At 42.5% G+C, this 25894-nt stretch overlaps 1 protein-coding gene across 1 annotated transcript in view; it reads right to left on the reverse strand.

The window, feature by feature from the left end:
- scfd2 (sec1 family domain containing 2) overlaps nt 1-22261 on the reverse strand; it is an 87595-nt gene extending 65334 nt beyond the window's left edge. Inside the window, exons 1-4 of the mRNA XM_062424148.1 lie at nt 21362-22261; nt 21026-21194; nt 11555-11682; nt 5723-5898 (exon numbers count right to left, since the gene is read on the reverse strand). Coding sequence (XP_062280132.1) covers nt 5723-5898; nt 11555-11682; nt 21026-21194; nt 21362-22175 — 1287 coding nt within the window. The 5' untranslated portion in view covers nt 22176-22261. The remainder of the gene's footprint in view (nt 1-5722; nt 5899-11554; nt 11683-21025; nt 21195-21361) is intronic.
- Nucleotides 22262-25894: the final 3633 nt, after the last annotated feature.

The raw sequence follows: 25894 nt of genomic DNA on the forward strand, positions 1-25894 counted from the left end.
ATGGTCAGCTTTTTCTACGGCCTTCCTTGTTAACAATCTGAGGGTGAATGCTGGGCATTGTGGGATTTTCCCTAGTCTGTGGTGTCTTGTTGGAGCATGCTCAAATGAAGTCTGACGCCAGGAGGCCAAGTCAGCAGACCACACTGACCTGATTCACCGGGGACGGAGAGCGTTAGCGGGAGCTCCGAGAGCCCCTCCGATCATGTTCCCTAGACAACCTCACCCAAACACTGCAAGATTACAATGCAGCTCAGTAAAACTGAAATTCTGAAATACCGAAAGTGTGCTGAAGTGCAGAAAGCAATGTGGATGATCTCCAAGAAAGATCAACCGTTTTATACTGTGGGGTCGGTCTGATCAAGTGTGAGAAAAACTAGCCTCCTTTGGCAGAAGCTGCAGAGCCCTCAAAAACACACATTCGTGAGGAGAAAAAAAAAACAAGCCACATGAAAAACCCTCCTGACGTGAAGGGTTTTGACTCCTCAGTTAACCAGCTGCAGTAAACAATAGAGACCAGCACAAAGAGTATCTGCAGATGCACATGTGTGGTGAATGCAACTCTGACTCAACACAGAACGCCAAAAGAAAAAGGCGGCTTTATGTAAAAGAGAAAATATTGAATGTATGAAACCCTTATGGGCCGATCTTACCCCCTCAACTTTAACATGCAGAGAGCCGTAGCGCTATAATTTTATGGCTATTAACACCAAAGCAATTCCTATAAAGTTTCAGTTCAGTGGGCTGAAATATAGATTTAGTAGAAAGATGCTTAGTAGAACATTTAAAATGCAGCACATGCAAATTACTACTGAGCTGAGAAGTGGAGCCAGTGAAGTTTAATAGGAGGCAACTTTGGTTGAGTCTTCTTGTGTTCCTCGATTTTTCCAGGGCAGACATATTGAGCACAATCATAGCCAGCAGAATGGTGAGGTGATTAAGGATAAGTAATGCAGAAAGCGGAGTGAGACAAGCACCTAGCTCTCTGAGAGAAAAGAGGTAATGATAACAGGAAGTGAGATGAGTTGGTGTTGCCCTCTGGCCTACCAGCCCATCACCTCTGTTAAAAAGGTCCCTCTCTATAAACAGGCCTCTCTGTGCCTATTAAACAGATAGTACATTAGGCCTGAGCTGTGCAGAACAATGTAAACACAGCCGTCTCAGGGTACCAGCGCTGAGCGAGGGGGGGAGGGCGGAGAGGAGGGGAGCTTAGGATGGGGCTATTCCTGGGTCTTCCTGGGAGTGAACTCCATCAATGCTCATCTCTCCCACTGTAATCCTCTCCAGCTAAACACAGGAAGGAAGAGATCGGTAAATAACTCACTCTTTTGATAAACCCAACTCTCTTCCAGCTCTGTATTTTCCTCTACTTTTAGAAGGCTTGTTATGCTTCAAAATACAGCAGCTTGGACATAAACTGAGCACATACTACACGTGTATGTGTATATTATAGCGAGGCATATGTTTGGAGAACACATAACAAAGATACAGGGTAAACATAACATATTCAGAAGGGAAGTGCAGGATAACGTGTAGTTTGGAGAAAAGGGATGAACTGAAAATGACAGGAGAGAGTCAGAGAGGCCACTTTGTCTAAAGACAGTCAGGGCTTGATCCAAAGCCTCCTGTGGCTCATTCTGCCAGCGGATCTGTGTTGCTCCAGGGCTACAGAGAGGATACACAAAGGATGGATGAGGGAGAATATGGTACAGAAAGCGGGTGGATGGGGAGAGGGTCAGTCCAGGTCAGTCCAGATGTGAGACTGTTAAACAGTAGGGAGCTGGAGGAGGTCAATGCTGGACATCTCAGGGCAGTGCCCCGGAGTCATTCACGCCCCTTTGTTACAATCTCCAGCAGAACACAGCAACGCCACCCCCGTGGGGGTTGTGGGGACACAGCCGAGATGGAGAATAAGGGGAATGTCTGGGATGTGGGGGACAGGCTCCATACCCTGGGGAAAGGCCAATTACAGGCTTTAAGCCCCCTGTCTGTCTGTGGCATGCAGCTCAGATAAGATGAAAGTTACTCAGGACCAATATCAACATTTTTCCCTCTGTCGCCTTAAGTAATGATACAATCCAGATGTTACATATATAACTGCACGTTAAGTATTCTGGGGATTGGCATGCTTTCATATGGTTTTACATAAAAGGAGAATGACATGGGTTTTTTTTTGTTTTTATTGTCAGTCTTCTGACATACCACAGAACCGCAAGCCTGAGCCTTTACAGGTCAGTATATGTCCAGAAGGGGTCAAGGGATAGAGGTGCAGGGTCATGAATCTCTAAGCCAGCATAAACTGACACTGTACTAGAGGGGTTAATGGGGTATGCAGGCCAGGCTCCAACTTGGATGTATACTAATTACAACAACAGACACAGACACAAAGAGCGAAACATTAGTTTGGAAAAGACTTAGGACACATCATCTAGAGAATTAGATGTGACACAGCAGCAGAAAATTTAGTTTTGCAGTGTTTCTTGTAGGAACATTTGTCAAGAATATGTTTAGTTTAGTTTTTCTCTCTTATTCTATCATTTGTTTTCTTTTCTGCAGTCAAATGATAGATGGTATAAAGTGTAAGTGGGATTTTTGGTTTTGTTTTGTTATTTTGTTGAGTTGTTTATACATTTTGTCAGCATTTCCGATATATACAAATATTTAATTTTGGAGTCATTGTTCCTTGTACAGTAAGAGTTCATTCAGTTTCTTTTTTGTTATGTTGTAAAGTTGTTGGAAGGTTATACTAGTTGTTTTAATAAACTAGTTTGAACTTTAGTTCATAGTTTATTGCATTCCAGTAGATAAGTTGAATAATGAAGGCAAATTACCACATTTCATTGTATAAATACAAATATTTTTTCTTCTATGAAGTTCAACTGCTGTAAATTAATATCGTGAACCACTGGGTGCGGCTTCATGGCTCCATTTTGACAATTATATACAGCATTTTTGACTGAAACATAAACACACAGAGAAGCCAGAGATAAGGAGCAGGCAGGCAGTTTGTGTGACCCATGGGAGAAGGGGACATGCAGCCAGCGGAGCCTTCTGTCTGAGCAGCGCTGTGACCAGTAATAACTCGGCGCTTGAATGTTTGCAGAGGCATGCCCTGGTAATCCCAGCAGAGTAAAGCAACAGGCCGGGGTTAGAGAGGTTAGCTCCTCTCCACTGCACTGCTGTCATCACGACCATGTTCAGTAGTGTGACAGACTAATCAACAGTAGGCTGCGCAGCACACTCAAAGTCAATGCTGGCCTTACAAAATCTGACATAGATAATGTAGCATTAACCCCCCCCCCCCCGCAAAAAAAAGAATTCAGCTCTCTCTGGGAGGGATGCACAGTAGTAGTGTACATGTTTGGTTTGGTGAGGTAGAGACTCTGGCTGGGCTGTTGATGGGAAGGTTGGTGCTCCTGTGATGTTCTGGGAAGTGGAGAAAGAGCGAGTCTGTTGAGTTTCGTCTTGGCTGCGCCGCCCCTGTCCAGCGCTGAGTACTTCTAGCATACACATTCTGTAGCTGTGGGCTGGAGCTGAACCAAGCCTGCTCAATCTGACCCATTCAGACCGAAACCCAGTCACATGCCAGACAGCCACGGGGGGAGGTTATAGGTGCAGGGAGGGTGGCAGTGCCAGCCAAGAAGATATCTGGCCGACTCACACAAATAGCAGTGCTAAATTGAGAAAATCCAACGGTCGGTCTCCATAAAGGCCGAATAAACTGTAAATATTACACCAACAGCATTTATATATCTCAGTCCAGCTCACATGTCAACCTCCATAACCACATCTGTACATCTAACTCATAACATCCCAGCTGCAAGACCCTCACAGGTACCCTTCAAGCAAAGGTTGCCATTTAAAATCATCAAAAGCACACTTGCACATTTCAGAAGAGCTTTTTAAGTGTTACAGCATATTCAAGCATTACCTCATGAGTAAAACACTAGGTTGCTGCTTGGAAAAGATGTCTGGGTCACAAAGTAGCTATTACAGAGTATTTTATTTTGCACAAAGCGTGTGGATATATGCGGAGAAAGACGTGAACTAGGCAAGCCCCTGAACTCAATGGCCCTTTGCCTCAGTTCGACTGCTGCCCACTCCAAGGCTCCTGTGTGTCACAGAGGGGTTGAATGAACTCACACTGTGCACCAGCGATGGTGGAGCGCCCAAGCTCTGCCCGGTCGTACCCACAGCATCCCTCACACACTCAGGCAGAGCAAACACAGTCCAACCGCCAGGCAAAGCTAAAAGGCATTTCATCCCGCCATTCTGTAATGTAATTAACTTCCCTCTGTCCATGTTGAGCCAAAGTAAAAAAAAATCTCACATGGAAATTAAATAAACAGAGGGGGCACAGAGGACACACAACTCATTTCCCTTAATACCTCAATAAAACTCGGGGCTCGTTTTGATTGCAAACACCAACTCTCACATCGCGCTCAAGGCCTGATTGTGAGATTTGATTCTTGAAGAATGTCAAGTTGAACAGCGGCCAAGTGCTAAATATACAACGCTGCTGCTAAATACAACAACGGGCTGTTCTTTTCATAGTCACCGTGAGTTTAATGAAGCTCGGCTCCACCTGGGGACAACTCACCTTAGAAGGCTGCTGGTTAGGAATCTGACCACAAACAAGTGGTGAGAAAGTTGCACTTTGATTTATCCAGGTATAGCAGACGACCATGGGAGAGTGGATCAAAGATTCATGAAGTAAATGGATACTGGAAGTATAAGCCCTAAAGTCTTCTTCCTTTATTTAATAAACCAGCGATGGCTCCAGCTGAGGACCAAGGTTTATGAGGTTGTTTTCAAATTCCAATTTGGCATGGGGCACTGCTGCGAGCTTGTTTTATTTTTCCGTGATTTAGTTTAATAAGTTCCTAAATACTCGGCTGTCCTACTGCTTGCTTTACAGCTTCAGGAATATAAAGAGACTCCCATGAAAACAGAAAGGTAAGAGAAGGAAAAAGGACATGGTTTTAGTACTAGTGAGCTCACAGTGTAGAACATACATTTTTAAAATATCCACCGATGATGCTGAAGTGAGAGGCGAACTATTGACGACTGAAGCTGGCCCTTGTCTCTCTTGTCTCTCTATCAGATTTGCCCTCTGACCTTTCCACCGTCAAACACACATGTACATCCGCCTCTGTCCTCCCCCGTAAACTAGACCCCTTCCCTCCTCTAAAGTCAAAAAGCCACTAAACAACATGATGGAAATCTGGCGTTTTCACAGTGTTTACTGGAGCCGAATGTTTTCCCTACAAACACAACTGACCTTGTTTACGAAGGAGAGCGACCTGCGTTTTTTCCTGTCTCTGTCAGTTTAACACAACATTCTGGCCCCCATCGAGCGAGCCACAAGCACCCACTTACCTGCTGAGCGTAGACCATAAAATATTTACCGAAGGCAAAGATGTGAAAGAATAACTACGGAGTTAAGCACACATTGCTGGTGAATGTGCTGTTTCAATACTTAATTTGGCCAGTGTGACGCTGTTTAGGATTTAATTTTAAAACAACATGTGCATTTTGTAATTTGATTCACATTCCTCGTTACTGAAAAGAGAGTTGCATGAATCTAAAGGGTTAAAAGGCTTAAAAAAAATCTGTCTGGCTTCAATTTTTTGAAGTTGTGGACATCTCATTTTGAAACACTCCTTTTCATTTTCATCACCTGTAGCACTTATGGATAACGGGTTTTTGTAAGGTGAGTACGGACCTGCAGCAGCAACCTCTCGAAGGCCAGGCAGGCGTCCCAGCGGGGAAGGCAGGGGTGGCGGAGAGTCTGGGCCGTGGCCAGGCCCAGCTGGAGCATCCCGCAGTGACTCTCTAGCGCTCCCCAGCTGCTCCGAAACAGCTTCATGTAGGTGCACAGCTGCTCGGGGGTCACACGGCCTAAGAGGAGGGAACACAAAACTGTTATCTTGGGGAGAAATTTGGACCCCTATTGCAAATGTACTAATCGGTGTTGGTCAAAGCATAACACACAGTATATACTGTATATAATCCACAACTGGCCTAATGGTGTTTTGTGTACCATCTGTTACAAACAAATAAAAATGTTTGAAGTGACATACACACACATACACGAGTTATTCATCCTGGGAAGAGCAGAGCGTGGAAACAGAATAAATAGACAACCTTTTCCCAAGCATAACAGCCTTTTTAATAACCACCACACTCTCAGCTCAGGGCAGAGGGGAATGACTGATACTAAATCAGATCATAATATTATCTTAATGAGCAAAAAACTTCAAGCAGGCTGGGAAAGAAACAGGAGTGTGTGTGCGTATGTGTGTGGCTGTGTGACACACGAAGTGCCAGTCAGGAACTAAAATTCTTTATATGGGTGAGCTTCAGGTGTTAGAGTTTTCAGTGAAATGTTTATACGAGTCACAAACATCCCCAAGTGTGTGTGTGTGTGTGTGTGTGTGTGTGTGTGTGTGTGTGTGTGTGTGTGTGTGTGTGTGTGTGTGTGTGTGTGTGTGTGTGTGTGTGTGTGTGTGTGTGTGTGTGTGTGCGTGCGTGTTTGCATGCAGCAGAGGTACAGCACTGTTGATAAGAGCTCCTGAGAGCCGGTCTTGAGTGTGACTAATAAGTGTAAATCAGAGGTTTTCACTGATTATTTACAGAGGCAGCAGAGAGAAGCTGGACTCCTCGTTCTGTTTAAGACCCTCTGCATCCTCCTCTGCCCGTCCCACGAAGATTCACAAAGACACAAGAAGAGCAGCATAAAGACTGTAAGGGCCAATGGGTGTGTGTGTGTGTTTGTATGTGTGTGTGTGTAGGGTGGCCTGGAGGTAAGAGGCGCTGTTTTAGGGGTTGGGATAGAGAGGGGCACACATTAACTCCCCATAAAGACTACTTCTTCATGTTGATGTTCTGAACCAGCACCAGATGTGGGAGTATTTCCTGTTGGACTACATGGCCAATGTTTTCTTTAGCGGGGCCAAACACATGACTAAAGGAGCAACAGACAGGCAGAATAAAAAGTGGAGCAGAAAGCTACAGAATACTAAAGACAATATAGATTTGTGACTATTAACAAAGGTGAAGATAAATCATTTTTTCTTTGTTAAACTAGATGATAAAATCTATGAATATGGAATATTTTTAGAGAGAAAATTGCAAGGAATCATCCAGGGCAGCTTTCAATAAAAACTCATTTTCACTGCACTGATGCGTAAACCTGACAGCGAAATAGAAATCTGCGAGTCGGCCTGTTGGGAAACATACTTTCTAAGCTGCACTGACAGTGTCTGTTTGTCGTGCTGCACTTACGAGCAAAATGAAGCAAGTGCCTACAAAAAGAGGATCAAGTTTCTTGTTGAAATTAAAGCATTTTCAAAGAATAAGCTTCAGTCCAGACATAGTCAGGATCCTGAAAAGCTCTATTGTGAACATATCCAGCCATAAAAATCCTGGCGGTAAAACCATGGTTCACGAATCTTGATGTGCCAACTATAATTCAGCACAGAACCAGGAAATAGGTCCAATGCGAGGGCCAAGCATAATTCCGCTCGAGAATAGGCAACCAGGAATTGTACAATGTCAGCCAAGTATAATGAGACTTTACAGCTAGCACAGACCAGGTTAGACTGACTGAGAAAATGTAAGACACTGGAAAAACCTGACAAAGAACTTAAGACGGGAAAGCCACACAAAAGCCTGTTCTCCATTACACAATCAAACAGGCCTGGTCCAACATCAGCTCTTATCTATGTCACTAAACTTCCCTCAAAACAATTCTGCGATTCCTCAGTCATCTTGCTGCCAGATGCAAAAAATGAATCTTAGGGGGAAGATCTGACAGCTGAGTTGTACTCTCAAACTTTGGGTGTTTCTGCAGTAAAAGCAGCACTGACTGGAAAAGCTTCTATGTTTCAGTCTCTAATAAATAAGTCTGTATATGTAACAAGACACGGCGACTTAACTTTTCCATGTCAGCGTTAAGATTTGTGTGACACTGTTTCCATTACATGTCTAACTCTATGATTAAATCTATTGTTTTGTGTTTTTCTGTTCATTTTTAGCACATTTAAACATAAGTCTTTAATTTCTAGTGTTGAAAACAGCAGAAATAGTTCATGTATGTGTTTAAGCTATCTGTATCAAGTATTAGGCACATGAAAGGTTTCTAATGTGGAGTTCATTCAGTTAAACCAGTTGTTTACTAGTTGCCTAAGGTTTCAGGAATTTACATTGCTGTAGTGTCCTGGCGCATGTTGGATATCACCTAAGATGGTAGAGAAACCTGAACCTTTCGGCCATTTTAATGTTCTTCTGGGTGTATTTATCGCCGGACCTGCCATAAAACAAATCACATTTTGACTCTCATGCTATAAACATTTTGAGCTGCTGCCCATTTTACCCTGATGTGCAGAAGTGGCAATTGAGGCTCAGCCATGATCAAAGTCATGAACAATGCAAAAAAGGGCAGGGGCCAACAATGATTTAGTCCGGTTACTGGAAGATGACTTGCATTCTAGGTGCACAGGGTTACTCAGAGGCTAAGTGATGTCTGATGTCAGCATGGAGCTGAGTGGTGGCCTGCCTCAGCAGCTGGACAGCCTCATAAGTAATTCTGCATGGATGGGGGACACAGGAAGGCTGAGAGACTTTTATTTATGCACTCGAAGAGGAGGCAAAGTCCGGGAACTTTTACTTGTGGATGTATTTTTGGGGCCCCTTTTGAGACTCTACTGTACGAGAATGGAGAGCACATGACATGACAGGGCAGCGCACAGATGCACCAACATGTCACTCAGACTATGTTTAATGTCCGTGTGGAAGACAGGTTTAACTTTGGATCCGTCTCAATCAAAATGTGTGTTGTGATGAGTGATGTGATGATCCAAATATCTGATGAATCACTTTGAACAAGGTGTTTAATCCGTTCCATCTGCATGGATGAGCCATGTGGTACAACTCTGAAAAGCAAACTGGAACAAGTTTTGATTATCCAAAAAAATATATGATCTGCTTGATCTTGTAATCATACAGCTTTTTTTGTGTATTTTATGCTTTTTAAACAAAGTGTCTCTGGAATGACAGAGGTATAACTGAGGCTGTACGTGGATTGTGTGCATGTGTGAAATTTCCAAATATAGTACATTTGATAATGCTTATTGCATGACTGATTCCTAGTACTGTATACACTGTGGTTTTTGAAAGAAATAAACAGCTGACACCATATTTATATCTTACTGCTTATTGTTGCTCTGCATGTTAGCATGTGTCACAAAATGGTTATAATCAGTTTTGGCTGGTTGTGTTTCATCGCCTTGTCTTGCCTGCATTGCTACCTGTACTATTCAGTACATATTGTTGCTGTATTATTGTTGCTGTCTCTTGAGAATGCTAATTTTGTTGCATCTTTCTGTCTTCTGTCTAACAATGGCACACTCACAGAAATGCTAATTATTGTGCTTCTCCCTTAAATTAAATGTTTTTATTGAATTTGCTTGTGCAACGGTGATGACCAAAATATGCGATGAATACCAATAAATGAAATAATCTTATTAACTGAAGAAGAAAAACAAAACAATTATGAACTGAAGTACAAAGCAACCTTTTTTCGCACTTTAATTGTCTTTTAATTGAAGATTTAAAAAGGAAGAGATGATATGAATATGAATACTGATTTGAACTAATTGCGATACTACACTATTTCACACTGCTTGAAATGATGAATGCAATCAATTGTGTGCTTGAGTCTCATTCCTCCACGCTGTTGAAATCCCAGAGTACACCGAGGGAAGAAAGGCCCTGTCAACACATCTCATTTACACTGCAGTATCAGTGAAAACAATATAACATTGTACACATAACGTAAGGTTGTGACGCACGCGCACACACACACACACACACACACACACACACACATACACACACACACACACACACACACACACACACACACACACACACACACACACACACACACACACACACACACACACACACACAAAAGATAAACGCACGTTAACGGACGATGTAACCAAAGCTGTCTGACTAATTCCCTGCTAAGAGCAAAAACACCAAAGATAAACACTGGATTCACAACCGCATACATATCTACACACACACACACACACACACAGGGAGCGAGGGAATTTCATCATCCTATTGTGCTATGAGAAACCTGACGGGTCATGCTCGGGCTCTGAGAAATGGATTATTTTCTCTTTCTCTCTGTGGATGATCTTATCCTGTTGAGATGAAAAGAAGCCAAGTTTGGTCGGTCTGTATGTGAGAACGCAGGGGCCTGTAGTACACTGCTGGACTATTTTCTCTGCTGATCTGCATAAACCTCCCAGAGTTAGAATGCGTCCAGGGTGCGAATGGAAATTTCTACTCTCCTAGAGTGTGAGTGGGCACTGAGAGAGCAGATAGGTATTAATGCTAAGCGTTTCATGTTACTGGGTTTAGCTTGGTCTCATATGAGCAGACCATGATGGATTGAGAACTCCGCTGGTGGTGCTGGTGGGCAGGATGGGAACTGTGTGGGGGTGTGCTGGGAGTCTAAAAGGCTTCGTGGAGTTTGGTCGTCCGCCAGTTGGGGTATAAAGGTTCAGTGTTTAAGGAGTTTGTTCGGTGCCCCCCTCTTTCCTCACTTTTCTCTTTCTCTTTCTCTCTCTCTCTCTCTCTCTCTCTCAGCAAAGATATTAAGTCAACAGACTGTCAGTCAGCAGGCGGGAGCAGCGTTAACGCTACACCTTCTTCATACTTTCTTGCTTTTACTGCCACTCTTAATCTGTTCCTTTTGTTCTTTTTTTTCTCCCTTGCAGCTCGTTCTCTTGTTGTTGTACATTTGTCTAAATAAATCTGCGACGAAGCGGCCGCCCAGAATTAGAAGGATCGTTGTTTAGCCCAAATGTGTGAAAGGAAACCACCGTGTGTATGCAGATGCTTGGCAGAGTGTGCGGGGTGTGGACACATATGTGTGCGACCTCCAACATATTACAACCTGCTTGTTAAGAGAGGAGACCTTCTTCGCCGCCCCTCCCTCTTAACTCCCTCCTTCTGCCAGATGCTAACCTGCATATTAGCCCTGAGTGTGTGTGTGTGAGTGTGTGTGTGTGTGTTTGTGTAAGTGTAGTACATCAGTCACCCATTACCTATATGAGTCAGAGGGCTGCATAAAGGTGAACGTGCGTGTATACTTGTGCGTGTAATGACTTTATTTTTGCGTGCCTGCACATATTTTTATCCCTTGCTTCAGCCCCATTTGCTTCATTAACAAACAACAAAAGTTTTCGAAAGCAGCGTGTGTGCGAGCGAGCATGTGTGTGTGTGTGAGTGTGTGTCATCGAGCCAACATGTGGTTCAGATTTCCTCTGTGGCCACATGGACAAATACACGGCAAGGAGGAGAAGCTGGATCTCGATAGGAGGCGCTATAGTTCTGCACTACAATCGTGCAATATTTACACACACAATTTTTATGTATTTTCTTTTTCATTGGCATGAATTTGCTTCTTTCTTTTTTTTTAACATTGGGAAACAATATGTGTCCCTGTATTCCTCATTGGTCGCTATCTCATTCTTACCCATGCTCATCTTGATTGGCAGCTTCTCCTTGCTGGCTGCTTCCACCAGTTGCCGTCTGACCTCCATCACTCCCTCTTTATGCTTACTGGTCAGCATGGCCTCCCACAGCGACCGCGCTGCAGATGACCTGAAAGGTAGAACAATCAGAGAAGTCAGTTAAGTCATGAAAAAAAACAGATCTTTTTCCCCCTGCGCTGGAGCAACTGTTGCTTTTCTTGTTTGTTCAGAGATTGCAGGCCTCTGAGCGTAAACACAAAAGAACAACACGGACTTGATTGAGCGCTTGTCTCAGTGACAGAGAGCTGGCCCAGTTGGAGAGTGGTTACTCCCCTGTGGGACCCCTCACAGGAAAAAGAAAGAAATTAGCGCGGGGAACATTTAGGAATGTTTTCAATCCACCTAAAATGTGAATCAACATTCCTCTGGACTGATCTGTGACGTCCTTAGTACATCAGTGGCAACAGAGCCTGGAGACCAAGGCTCCTCTTGATACCATCTTGGTCCCTCGCCTCATTATCTGCTAGGTTATGAAACACACTGATCCGCATCTCTGGTGGGAGAATGAGGATAGGGCATGTGTGTAAGACCATTACCATCTGCCATGAGCAAGGAAAACAGCTTCAAATCTTTCCACCAAAGAATCAAAGAGTGCTGTTGAACTTTATCATCATTAGCTTCACAGAGTGACACGCAGTCTTATAAAATGGCCCCTGTATCTAGATTCAAGCTACAATCCGTTTTTTTTATACGTCTCCTTCTATCTCCTCTTTCATTTCATGCCCTGTTAAAGGCACCGACACTTTGTAGGATGGATAAAAAGGCATCAAAAGCCGACGTCTATGTCTGCGCCTTTGACAACAAGACAGACAAGTGGACACGATCGTCTCCTCGCTCTCAGGAGTGACCAGAAAGTGATGAGGGAAAAAGAGACAAAGAGAGAAAAGAGGCTAAGGACAGAGAGTAGACGAGGGGAGAGGGGAGTTAGGAGGGAGATCGTTGACAAATCCACTCTGTTTTTCTTTTTTGAAAAACTTTTTTCTTCTCTCGCCTTTTCTCCTTTCTAACTGCTGCCATGTGTTTAATATCAGATGTAATCTGTTCCAGACCTTGGGCTTGGGCTGGATGGGGAGGAGAGGGGCTCACACTGGGACGGCCGCCATCTTCACACTAGAACCAGACACAAAGACCAGCAAACACGACACAGAACTCAGGACAAAATCTTATGAAAAGACTCATACAGTAAAAAAAAAAAAAGAAAAGAAGATAAATCAGGTATTTCATAACAACCTCTTGGCTTGTTTAGTCTTTTTTTAAGAACGTGAAGATAATAGTGAATTGTAGCCATTGGTCAAGATTGATGACATGGTATAATTTCTGGAAAACACGTCTCTTTATCCTTTTGGAAACACCTCCCATGCACTTAATGATGAAGTATTGGAATGGCTACGATTATGAAAATCCTGAAGTCTCACATACTTGTCATGGCTGAAATACCAGTAGTGTGACTCAAGCAGCCATATGTAAGCAGCCATGCGTATGTGTTTAAGGATATGTGTACATGCATCTGTATATGTTTGCACACAACCCTGTGCATCTGTGTGTGTTCCAAGAAGACGAGGGCCCCGACAGAGTGTGGATGAAATATGGTTCTAATTTGGCTCTTTGCCCAACCAGCCCCCCTCTCCACTGGCCAGCTCCCCTGACGCTTTCCCTGGGCCATTTGGTCAGACGAAGGCGGGGGTTCGAGCTGGGCCGAGGGGTGAGGGGTGAGGTTTATACTGGCAGGGTGTGAGACAGGCTCCATAACTAGCCAGGAACCTTGTTGAGTAACTACTATACTATGGAAGAGGAGGGAGAGATGGAGAGTGGGGGGGGGGGGGGGGGGGGCTGGGGGCGCGGGACGTTTGTGCTTATCCATCTGTGTGGCTTTGTTTGCGAACGTAAAGTGCAGAGTGGTTCTCCTTGTTTGAAAATGCTGCTCAGACTGAAGGGGGCACTCTTGCACTTGACTTGTGTGCATCACAGTGAACGTCTTCTCTGGCTTACTTGGACAGGCTGTGTGGGTGTGTTTGGAGAGTGTGGGTGTTTGTGCCCCAAACTGAATTCCACTAGATGTGTTATGAGTGTTGTACCATTAAAAGTCAGTTAAGCAACAAAATAGTGTAACTAGAAAAAAAGAGAAGAAAAGATGTGTGCACCACGTAGAAGAATGAACACTCATGCGCCCATTAAAGTGATGAAATACCTCTGACTGGCTCCAAATATTAATGACTGTGGGGGTAAGGAGGGGGATAGTATTCCTGGAAGTGTATGATACAGCAGAAAAGTATGGCCCTAACCGGTCTGACGCAGGATTTCTTCAATTTACTCCTCATCCTGTGGCCCCCTCATCATTTAGTTAAACACACGTGTGTGCGTACACATTTTAGTGTTTATTTGTCTAAGCTGACTCCTTCTCGTCAACACACACACACACATACACACACAGCGTACACCCCAAAGTTCAGTATTTATAAAATGATTCAGAAGTGAGTCATACTTCATACATACGATTGATTATGCCTCTAGGCTGAGTGGCAAGTGGAACACACACACACACACACACACACACACACACACACACACACACACACACACACACACACACACACACACACACACACACACACACACACACACACACACACACACACACACACACACACACACACACACACACACACACACACACACACACGAACACGAACACGAACACGAACACGAACACACACACACACACACTTCAGTATTCATAACATGATTCAAAAGTGAGTCATATTACATACATAAGACTGATGAGGCCTCTAGGGATGAGTGGCAAAATGTAACATACACTACTGTACTGAATTGAGTTTGTGGGGCTCACGGCATTGAAACATGGAATTTTAAAATTCTGCAGCAACATCTCTTTCCAGAAGGCATCCCCACTTCTCTGTATAATCCGCTTAACACGCTGTTAACTGCTTTCATGGGCAATGTTTCTACTGCAGAAAGTACTTCCAATATAAATATGGTAAAGTCTGTGTATTATATACTGTAGAAGTGAGTGGGATCTTCTTTCTAAAAAGTCATTTCTGGATGCTGCAGATAAAATGTCATTCAATTACTTTGTATAGGGGTGGCAGCAGAAAGCTCAGAGACAAATCTCTTAAAACCTCTGCAAATATAACCCAAACTATCTGCGTGGCTAGATATCAGGAGAGATAAGTGACAAAATATGATTTTCCAAGCCTTTAATACTAAAAAACTATAATTAAACTGCCTGTAACTTTAACTTCTACCCTATTAATTGACAGCTGAGCAACTTCTTACTACAGATCACAGCTCATAAATCTTTGACACCACTTCTTGGAGATAGTCGTCTACATTTTAATATAATCTCAATGTGATTAAGAGTTTAGAAACTTCACACTCAAAGTATAATCTGTAATATTTCCTATTTTCCTATGATTCCGGCGATCCTTCTTTGCAACAGACTTACAGTCCATCTAATGGAAACGACCTACTAGAGTTGTGCCAGATCAGCAAAAATTCCTGGCCGTTAATTTATGGAGAATGTTTAATGGAGTGAAAACATGCCGTCGGTTCCCTGTAAACATCTCATGTACCACAGGAACAGGACGTGACATGAGGAGGGGGAGAAAAGACTGAACCAAAACCAGACCTGGCCTTGAGTGTCTGTGTGTCCTGGCAAGAGGGACAAATGACCCAGCAGATTTATGGACGGGGGGAAAAAGGGAGAGACTGCTGCAGGAAGTGAGGAGAGGAAAGGGAGATACACAGTAAAAATTAAACAAATCAACACAGCTGTACATGAGGAGCTTTAATTGACCAGCTACGATTCAGTGATGTCAGCTTAATGCTGAGTTCACGCTACGTCAGATAGGAAAGATCGGAAACAGTCTCATTAGGGCCGCATGAGGGTTTGAAATACTGCGCACTGACAAAATTACATTATGTATGTTAAATGTGGGTTTAATCACATTGAACGACAGACTTTGGCTAACGTGAGGTGTCCATGTTTGCTTGGTTTTCAGGCACTTCAGTATCATTAAATGCTAATTCGGATATATCTGACCTTTCAGAAAAATCCCATTTTCGCAGTCATGATCACAACCTGGAGACTGACCTGAAGGCGGAAACTTGTAATTATGGTTTCTCCGGTATAACATGAACACAGCAATAGGGATGACTCCATATATCCTACTAAAACTATTGTAAAATACTTTACTGTTAACACTCTTTGCAATTAAAATGTACGTTTTTGCTCCCAACAACAACGCAAACTTTGATGACAGTAGCAAATTTCCTTCAAATTACACTAAAAGCATGTTAAGCATATAAAGTATATATATATATACACATTTACAGTGAAAGACGGGAAAAATGACATATGAACATATGAAAACAGACATAAAATTGACTTTTTTCAAATAGATCTTATTTTGTAACGGAGTAGTGAGGATGGTAAAATGGGGAAGAAGGTAAGAAATCTCAAAAGATCTGGACGGGGGGTGATGCAGGAGTATCTTCCTCCCTTCATGTCTCTTGGCTAGTTTACCATTTCAAATGAAAGCCAGCAGCGGGGGCTCTTTGAAGGATTGGGCCTGGAGGATGTAAAGTACCAACTTTGGGACGGGGGGGGGGGGGGGGGGGGGGGGTTATCATTTTACTGAATAAATGTGCACTTTTTCTCTGCTAGAAGTGTGTTTCTGGAGTGAAAATCAAATAAATGTCGTTGGCGGCATACAAGACAGAACAGGTTATGTTATCTCAGCCCTGATGGGAACACCGAGTACAAGTTGTTCAGGTGCAAGTTATCTACTTGATTGATGTACTGTGTGGGTTTTGGGATGAGACGCCTTCTACTCTGCTAGAGAAAACAAAATTAGGTAGCGAAGGAAACAGAGACACAACATCAGAGATGGACCAGAGAACATGTCAGCTCTTTGAATCCTAAGATATGACTAAATCCCTGCATTGCCTAAACTTCACTTCACGAGTCAAAGCCACTGATAGCAACTCTGAAGCAATCATTGACCTTTAGGGATGGCTGATACAAATCTATGATAAATTATTAGATGAAAGCAACCAAACTGTCTTTCACATGAACAAACATATGCGTATGGCTTAAAGGGAGAAGTCGATCTCTTTTTTTTTAATCGAAAAACTGAAAGAAGGCTTCTAAATTAAATTGCAACTATTTTTTGGTTTGATCGTCGCTATATTGAAGTATTGCAAGTTGATTCTCACTAAGTTATATGAAGTGCATAGCTACAGTTCCCACCCACACACACACACACACACACACACACACACACACACACACACACACACACACACACACACACACACACACACACACACACACACACACACACACACACACACACACACACACACACACACACACACACACACACACACACACACACACACACACACACACACTGTATAAGCACTGCAATTCACTTTCCACAGACTAATCACCACAGACTATTTACAGTATCATCAGCTGCAGGTTAAACCATGGCAGGAGTGGATCATAGAAACCACTGACTGTAAGAATTCAGTTTTCTGGGCGACACAATGTAAGGATGTAAGGAATCCGATGTTTGGTCAGTAACTATATCCCACGCTGCTTGTGTCTCTGTTCAAACAAACCCTCTAAACCTCAAAACATACCCAACAAGCAGGCCTGTATGGGAACTCACACTATACTGTAAATAATACTCAATCAGACTCGTTGCATAGTCTATAAATCACTCCAAAGTCTTCATGTTCATTCTGCTGTTTGTGCCACTGTTCACAATAACATGAACCTCCTTACACCAGCATATTACAGTCTAAGTATAGAATGGCAAAACAATCTTCACCCCACAAGGAACCACCATAGAATGAATGTGGCCAGTTTTCATACCCCCTCTTTATTCTTGGTGGGGTAAAAACAGGGTTAGCTGTTCTTAGCTGTCTATCATTTTGTTCGTTCCTCTCCACACTCCTCTATCTCTGCTTCTTTTTTCCATTTACTTTTCCCCATACAGCCTCAAATCAACTAAGTGTGCATGACTTTTTATTCGTGTTCATATTTCCCAGCTGGGACATAAATAGGTGTTTTTTTTCCTCCGTCTCGGTGGTGCGTGTGCAGAATCTGCTGGGCAGATTTGGAGGAGATGGCAGCCTCGCAGTGTTTTCTCATGGCAGGGTGCGGTCGGTTACTCTGCCTGGCTGAGACTCAGCAGCTCCCGAGGCAGACCCAGAGCACCTTGGCCACCCGTACTCGGTTCTAGCCACATGCACACACCCCCACCACAGGATCAAGGTCCAAGGCGGCCAGATGACGGGGGTGCAGGGTTCAGTCTGAGACGGAGGGAAAACTTGGTGCCCTCTGCCAATGGGGTTCATATGGCCTTCTCAGGATCAAAAGGGCCGTGCAGCCAAGCACAGCAAATTACACAGACTGGCCTGGAAGGTACCTGACCACAGATACACATACACAGACATACAAAACAACACTTCGACTGCAACTTTCACTCAAAAGCTTTCAACAGTCAATTCTGCATCCTGGCACTATTTAATGGCTGCAAAAGAATGTCACAGTTCAAGAGCGGATAACATAAAACCCACGCAGGCTAAGTGTGCATATGTGTGTGTGTCAGTGTCTGTGTGTGTGCATGTACACACCCACTCAAAGTATACTTTTTTCCCCTGGCATGATTACTAGAACCACAGAGTGAAAGTCAGGTTGTAGGATGAGGAAAATTCACACCGGCTTATGAAAGACAATACGACAGTAATTGCAAAGTAAGTGTGGGGTCTTGCCTGGAGAGCTAGAATCAACAACCACCCACAGAATGTTTAAGACACAGTAATCTATAAAAATATCCTGGAATTACTGAGGGAAATATCATACAAAAAGGTTCAAATTAGGTCCACACCTAATATTTAAAAGGTTTGAGCTGGTCTACACAACAAAACCAATCAAAACACACTGCAATCTAGGCTAAAAATAACTCGAAAAATCATAAGTGTATAAACATCCAGCAGGAGGGAACTTATTATATTATAGACAACCTAAACCACACAGAGCCAGTAAGGTCTAGTGGTTTGCACAGCTCACATCATGTAGAGAAAACAAGCTCCAGAAAACCTTTCCTTTTTATCTTTCGCAGATTAAGGCGCAAGAACGGCACACCTTTAACAACGCGTGTTTGCAGAGCCGTCTTGAATATACTATAGCGTTCGACATAAACACTGCCTGTGGCGAGCTGCGCACTTGAAGGCCGTTAAATAAAGTGGGAACTCTAGGCTTCTTTCTTGCTGTGCCTCGGCAGCACTTCAATCTCCTAAACATCTGTGATAAGGCTCAACCGGGCCATCTGCTCACAGATAGCACAAGCAATAACACTCCTGCTGATCCGGCTGGCCCCGATCATACGCTAACCCCATACAAGCAGAGCCCCTGCTGCATTGCTTATTACTTTCAGCTACACTTCTAGACCTGTTTGTCTGAGCGCCTGTCAGACCTTGTATACAACATCTGAATCGATCTTCTGAATGTTCTGAGATAAGCTTCTTGGCTGTGCTATGCTCAAATGTTCTTGGGGAATGTGTGCAAGCATTGCTGCTAGGATCAAAACCGCTGCACAGTGACCCACTCCAGTACTCTGCTTCAATCTTCATATTTAACCTTTTGGGAGGATTCAATTCTTACAGCAGCATCCAGCATGTAATATAAAACATTTCCTCCATCTACAGACAAACTGTAAAAGACTTTAAAGCAAGATATTCAGAACAACTAGAGTCATTTAAGCTGAGACACGAGACAAGCATTTGTGGGTGTGTTGTAGGTAACTGGTTGACGTGCCCCAGACTTGAGCCCTGCATCCGAGGGGTCGGTGCAACCTGCCCCTGCTGTGCTCACATTATCTGCTACAGTACGTGCTGTCTAAACAGGATTGACTCGAAAGATCTGAAGCCGGTTCCATTACAACAGAACCTCCCACCTAGCTCGGAACAGTCCCTGCATCATTCAGAGTGTGTGAGCCGGTGCATGAAGTCAAAGCTGTGAGACAAACTGTATGACAGCTCCGGCCACAAAACTCTTCTTCTCAGTCAGAGTCTTTTCCTCCTGCAACCACATGCAGGAGTGAAGGGGGAGTGGAACACATGATGTAGGACTAATCCCTGCCATGTACAACAGTTCCACCGCAGGCGCCTGACACGTGGATCTGCACAGCCAAGACTGGAGGCAAGCTTCACTGAACAACTGCCACCTAATGCTGGTCATGTGCCATTCATCCTGCTCAGTGTGGGGTGGCTCTGAGGGGTGAGAGTGTGCGTTTGTGCAGATATGTGTGTGTGTGTGATCAGGTGGGAAAAGTATGTAAAAATGATTATAATGTGGTCATGTCAGTGGACAACATGCACAACTGTAACCCATTCAGATATGATTAATATCTCCAGTGGAGCTAGCTAATTAAGCATTTGACATGCTCTTCCTTAACTAAACTCATCGTTTAGCCATGGTCAAATTAGAGAAGGTTATGCTGTAATAGAAGAACATATTTAATGACCTCCATTAGCAGCGGGCCTAGCCTGGCAGTACTGTATTAAATAATCTATGAATTTATTATTCATACCCACTTATAGTGTGCAAGTTTGCAGGGGATGAAGCATAGTGTAATATCAAATTATTAAGAAAAACAGTTGCAAACTACTCAGTTGGCTCATTCTGAATGGGTCGTGCAGTAATATGCTTTTACGATAAGAAAGGGTCCACTGTCTGTGAGGTGATGTACACATAGCTTTTAAAATCAGCCATAAAGAGACAAATGACCCATGACAGAATACTTACCTGGAGCTGATATTAAATCAGCTTGTCTTGATGAGATTTTGGAGTCTTGCTTTTCTGGGAAACACTGCAGTTTGTGTGCAACTACTACTGAGTTGTGTACTTAAATTAGGGAAGGACCAATGAATGTTCAGGAAAACAGTATATTGCTAAATTCCCTGTGTGTAGGGGGATTATACTCACTCACTCACTCATGTGCTATGTGCCGGACTGAAATAATTGATCAGCTCATATCCTTTTAAAATAACAAACTGCCAGAAAATAAATAAATACTATTTGAGTGGGATTTATATCTGCAAAACTAAATTTTGCCCTTTGAAAACATGTTAAATGTCACATTGAGTCTTGGATATAACAGTGAGCCACAATCAGATCTTTCCTGCAAAAAACATGCAAATCTTAGTTTCAAATGATGGCTGAAAAGGTTTATAGAAGAGTTTTGATCACTGCTAACTTAATTCAATCCAAGTCATTCAGCACTGTGTGTATAATACAAATACAAAAGCAAAACAAAAAAAAGACTATTACAATAAAATAACACAAAAATAATAACTCTGTCCAGATGAGATGCACTTACTGGGGCTGTGCAAGGCAGCCAGGGGCCACGGTGGTTTGGGAGTGAGGGGTGCGCAGCACACTCGTGAGCTCTAGCATGTCCACCTGTACATCTGTCACATGACCAGGTAAGGGTTTGAGCATGGTCAAAATCTTCTCCACCAGATTGTCGCCGTGGTGACCGACAGCTCCTGAGAATCAAGAAATGGGGGATTCAAGTGTGTAGTAACAGTTGACAGTGACATTTTTACATTAATATGAATGTTAATGAAGCATAAAAGTGATCATGATTGCTGCTGTGGTGATGTGTTTTAAGGCTTTGACACACATGACACCCAAAGAGGGAGGGGGGTTTCACCTGTAAGGTCCATTGTTCGGTCCACAAAGATGATCGATGCTTTATTAGGGGCGGTTTTCCTTCTGTTTTTAGCTTGAGGGTGACTGGCCAGTTCCCCTGCTATGATCCGGCTCATTGAACCCACAGCAAAGCTCTCTTCCCTGGTCCCTGTGGCTTCAAACATTGAATTTAAAGCTGAAGCCAAAGATTTTATTTCAATCTGCAGTTCAGCAGGGAGGGAGTGTATGTCTAAGTCTATCAGGCTTCCAAATCTCTTCTTCTCTGGCCGTTTTGCATTTATTGCCTCCAGGTCAGGTAAGAGCAGGGGGAACAGGTGTGCAAAGGTGGGTGTGAGGAACAGCTGCTGCGACACAGGGGCGAAGACCACCGGGACATGCATGACTTCAGCCGTATAGTTCATGTTTCCCATCCACTCGCAAAGCTTCTCTTCAAACTGCTCAAACACAGGGTTACCTTCCAGTTCTGTGGTGACATTGTTAGCGAGGAGGTGGACAGAGTGAGACACGGTGGTGAAGACAACACAGTACTGGAAGTGACTGAGGGCTATGATGTCTTTCATGATGTCGACCGTCGTCCCTTTCAACAGGGTGCTCACCACAAACACCGCCTTTGGCTCATTCGCACCGCAGGCTTCGAAGCTAGAAAACTGTTTTAAATTTCTGGCTCCAGCCTCAAACAGGGCGGCAGCACCACCGTTCCAGTGGAGAGCCTCTGCACACTTGTCATCCATAAAAACAACAGCTTTCTTTACCTTCGACAGCACCCTCTCCCACATTTGGAGCGGGAAGTGCGAAAATTCCTCCGCCGTCAGCATTTTGTGTATTGTCAGTTTTGGCTAAATGCAGCTAAATCACAGACACACATCAGAAAAGTAGCTCCAACAAACCAAAACAAAACTGTAGAGTCTCTCAAAGGTGACGTGGCACTCGCGCGTCGCAGCGTAAAATACGTCACAAGAGCGTTGCCTCGTTGCTATGGTAATGAGCAGCGTCAAGAACAGCTCATAATAAAGTGTTACAGAGATAGTTAACGGTGAATTTATCGAAAACCATACGCAGCTAACTAACTCTTTGAGGTGTATATTTGTTTATTTAAAAAAAAAAAAAAAGTAAACCGTCTTAAAATTGAAATGGCTACTCTGAACGAAGACTCTAAAGGCAAAGTTGAGGAAGAAGAAGATGAAATATATAAGTGTAAGTTAAGTTAGCTTAGGTTAATTTATTGTTTGTTTCTTTCCATTTTCAGAATAAACAATTGCCAAGGGGTGCCACAGGTTTCCAAGTGAATGTCATACACCATGATGAAGTTCAAGTGTCAAATTTAGTCACTAACATTTATTTAAAAATGTTCCTGTTGTGTTTCAGGGATTTATAACGTGAACTCCACAGATGACACAGAGGAGACAGAAGAGGTTTCATCCAGGTATTTAGCACATGTACTCACTGGCCTCTTTATTAAATACACCTGTGCAATTTAATGCAATCCAATACAGCTCTGCTATAGATTCTACATTGATAAAGCTCATACATTTTAAATTTTTGTTGACATTGTCAAGAAGGTGATAATTCTGCTTTATGTTTATTATAGAGGTCAACGTGGGTGGTGGTGGTGTATTAGGGTACATTATATTGAATTACGTTCCTAATAATGTGTCCACTCCATTAACATACACGAGGGAGGCAAAATCATAGCAACACCAGTCAATATAATAAACATAAAGTAGAATTATCACCTTTTTAACAATGTCAACAAAAACTGAAAATGTATAAACTTTTTTAAAAAAGTAGAATTTATAGCAGAGCTGTTGGATTGGATTGAATTAGATTGCCCAGGTGTACTTAATGAAGTGGCTGGTGACTGTAGTCCCAATATATGTTTCCATGATAGTGCCCCTTTCATATTTAACATTAACACTTAAAAAATTAATAAAAATAATGTTATGGACACACACATGAATACAATCACAATTTTCTTGCCATAATCATGACAAAATTGTGATCTTATATTGTTTATGATCCTATTATTAGTTATTTCACTTAATTCTCCAGTTACCTCTCTTAATTTAAAGTCCATCAATGAGTTCAAAACAGGTTTGGAGCTGCAGACCCTTGTTGCATGCCATACACCTCTCTCTTCCCTTGTTTCCAGTCTGCTTCTCTACTGTCAGCTATCCATAAAAGACAAAAAAATGACCTAAAATATACAAATTAATATTTTAAAAAACGAAAACAGGTTTGACAGGCCATTAGTGTGAGTGAGCAATAACACATTCAGAATGAATTGTGCTGGCATGCTTATTTCCAATTAGAACCAACTACATTACAGTTATAAAGCATTCAGATATAATACACTTTTCACAGTACAATAATGACAGTGATCATTATAGTTGCACTGTACGCTTGTGACTGCACCCTGCGAGATGCCTGAAATGTGCAGCCAGTCATGTGGAACATTAAGAAGTATTTTGATGCTCATTAAATCCTCTGCCAGGCGAGCAGCGTTTATTTGTGAGCCTCGAAATGTGGATGTAAGCAATCAAACAAATGGAGCACTGCCGATATCTGTGGCCTGCATTCTCCAGCCTCTTTGTCTCAGAGTTAGTGTAGCATAACCTTGCCACCGTGCACCAAAGCTGCAGCAATACTTCAGGTTTTTTGTGAGGCTAGTCTTTTTAAAAAATGTTTTTGTATTTTTTACACTTGCAAGGTGCTCACAGTCAAGTGTTGTTGTGACACTTAAAGGAGGCTTGCAGTTAGGATGACCCACTTTGAATATTGTTGATAACTGTATTTAAAAAGGTTAATTTTTGTCAAGATAAGCCTTTTCCAGCAAAACATCAGTTATCTGCAGATAAAGGTATGCCTCTATTCAGGTGTTTTTATCATGTTTGCTTTGTGCCATGCAATAACTGACTGAGGAACTGCTATTTTCTTTTATAAATGGCAACACCATTTTCTAAAGAATCTGTAAAAGTGGGCACTTAGCCTGTGACTGTTCTTGACAAGAGTCATCTGAGTTAAGCACTCAGCTAAAAATAGCCACACTCACTGTAGAATTGTATCTCCAGTCCTCATTATTATGTACTGTGTATTTTGTACTTTGTACAGCATCTGGAAAATAAACTATTATGATTTTTTGCATGCAAGTGGATGTTATTATTTTCATGTGTTTCTTTTGTTTAAATGGGGAAATTTGAAAGCTGTCCAAGATGATGAAGGCAGTGAAGATGACACTGCTGATGAATGCAATGATTTTTGTGTAACCAAGCAGTCATGCATATGAGAGTATAAATATTTACCATCCATCTTCTGACAAAATAATGTGAAATTTTCCAGCCTTTTATTATGTTTGTTTGCCTCTTGGGCATAATATGAATGTGCATTATTTATCAGGAACCTCCTTCTGTCAAAATGTAGGTTTGGGATGTTTTCATTGTTCTTTTGTGAAATATTAGTCTTGTATGTGAAGAAATTGGGTTTGAAATTAGGTTATCACCACACAACCCAGCCCGCAGTGTTTCCCAGTTTTCAAGTTATTGTCTTGATGATGGAGATGCTTCTTGTCTTATTTCAGCCCTGAGCAAACACCTGTGTATCTGAATACTGATGGCGGAAGGACGCCACATGCAGTCAGTAAGTGGGTGCTCTGCTACACCATTTGGGAATGTCCAGAACACAAAACATAAAAACAACACAAGCTCAAAAACAGGAGGACCAGGAAAGTGTCATTAAAGAAAAAAAAACTGATAAGCATTCAGGCTCATTTCCATTATTAAGAAAGCTATTAGACTTACTTTTAGCCTAGCTGTAGAACAATGTAATTCTTTCTTGAGACAAGTGAGTAACCCAGGCACTATTTGACCTTAAAAAATTGACTTATTCACATCCTTAACACTTTCATCATTAATTGACCTTTACACTGAGAATATTTGCTTCGTTGCTGCATGTCGGCTCAGTTTAATGATGTATTATGCTAAAAATGCCCCATGGCCTTATGGAAAATGAATAAATAATGATCCTGTACATTAGATTGTGAAGTGTCTTATTCAGAGATCTTGTATCCTGTCAAATGTTTAACAGGTGGTGCTACAAAGAGACTGATCATGGATGCATTGGACGATATCCCAGTATTGATGGTTAATATTGATCCTTCAGAGGAGAAACCCTGGAGGAAAGCTGGTAAGTGGTGGTCTGTAGATGTAGGCGGTTCTCTGCAGTGTTTGCTTGTTTTAACCTAACCGGTTCAGTGCAACTGTTTATTCAATGACCATACAGTGTGCAGACTTTCATTGCTATGTTGTGTTTTGCTTTTAGGTGCTGACATCTCAGATTACTTCAACTATGGTTTTGATGAGGAAAGCTGGAAGGTCTACTGTAGGAAACAGGCAAAATACTGTGCTGTTAATAGAAAAAAGGCCCGCACTAAAATAACGGTAAGACAGGAAATTACTGATGTGATTTAGTCAACTACCTCCTCTTTTTGAGAAGACTTAATAGGGACTCTTAGAACATGAGCCACAATAGATGAGTCAGA

Source organism: Scomber scombrus, chromosome 8, assembly GCF_963691925.1.
Source record: "Scomber scombrus chromosome 8, fScoSco1.1, whole genome shotgun sequence".
NCBI classification, from domain to species: Eukaryota; Metazoa; Chordata; class Actinopteri; order Scombriformes; family Scombridae; genus Scomber; species Scomber scombrus.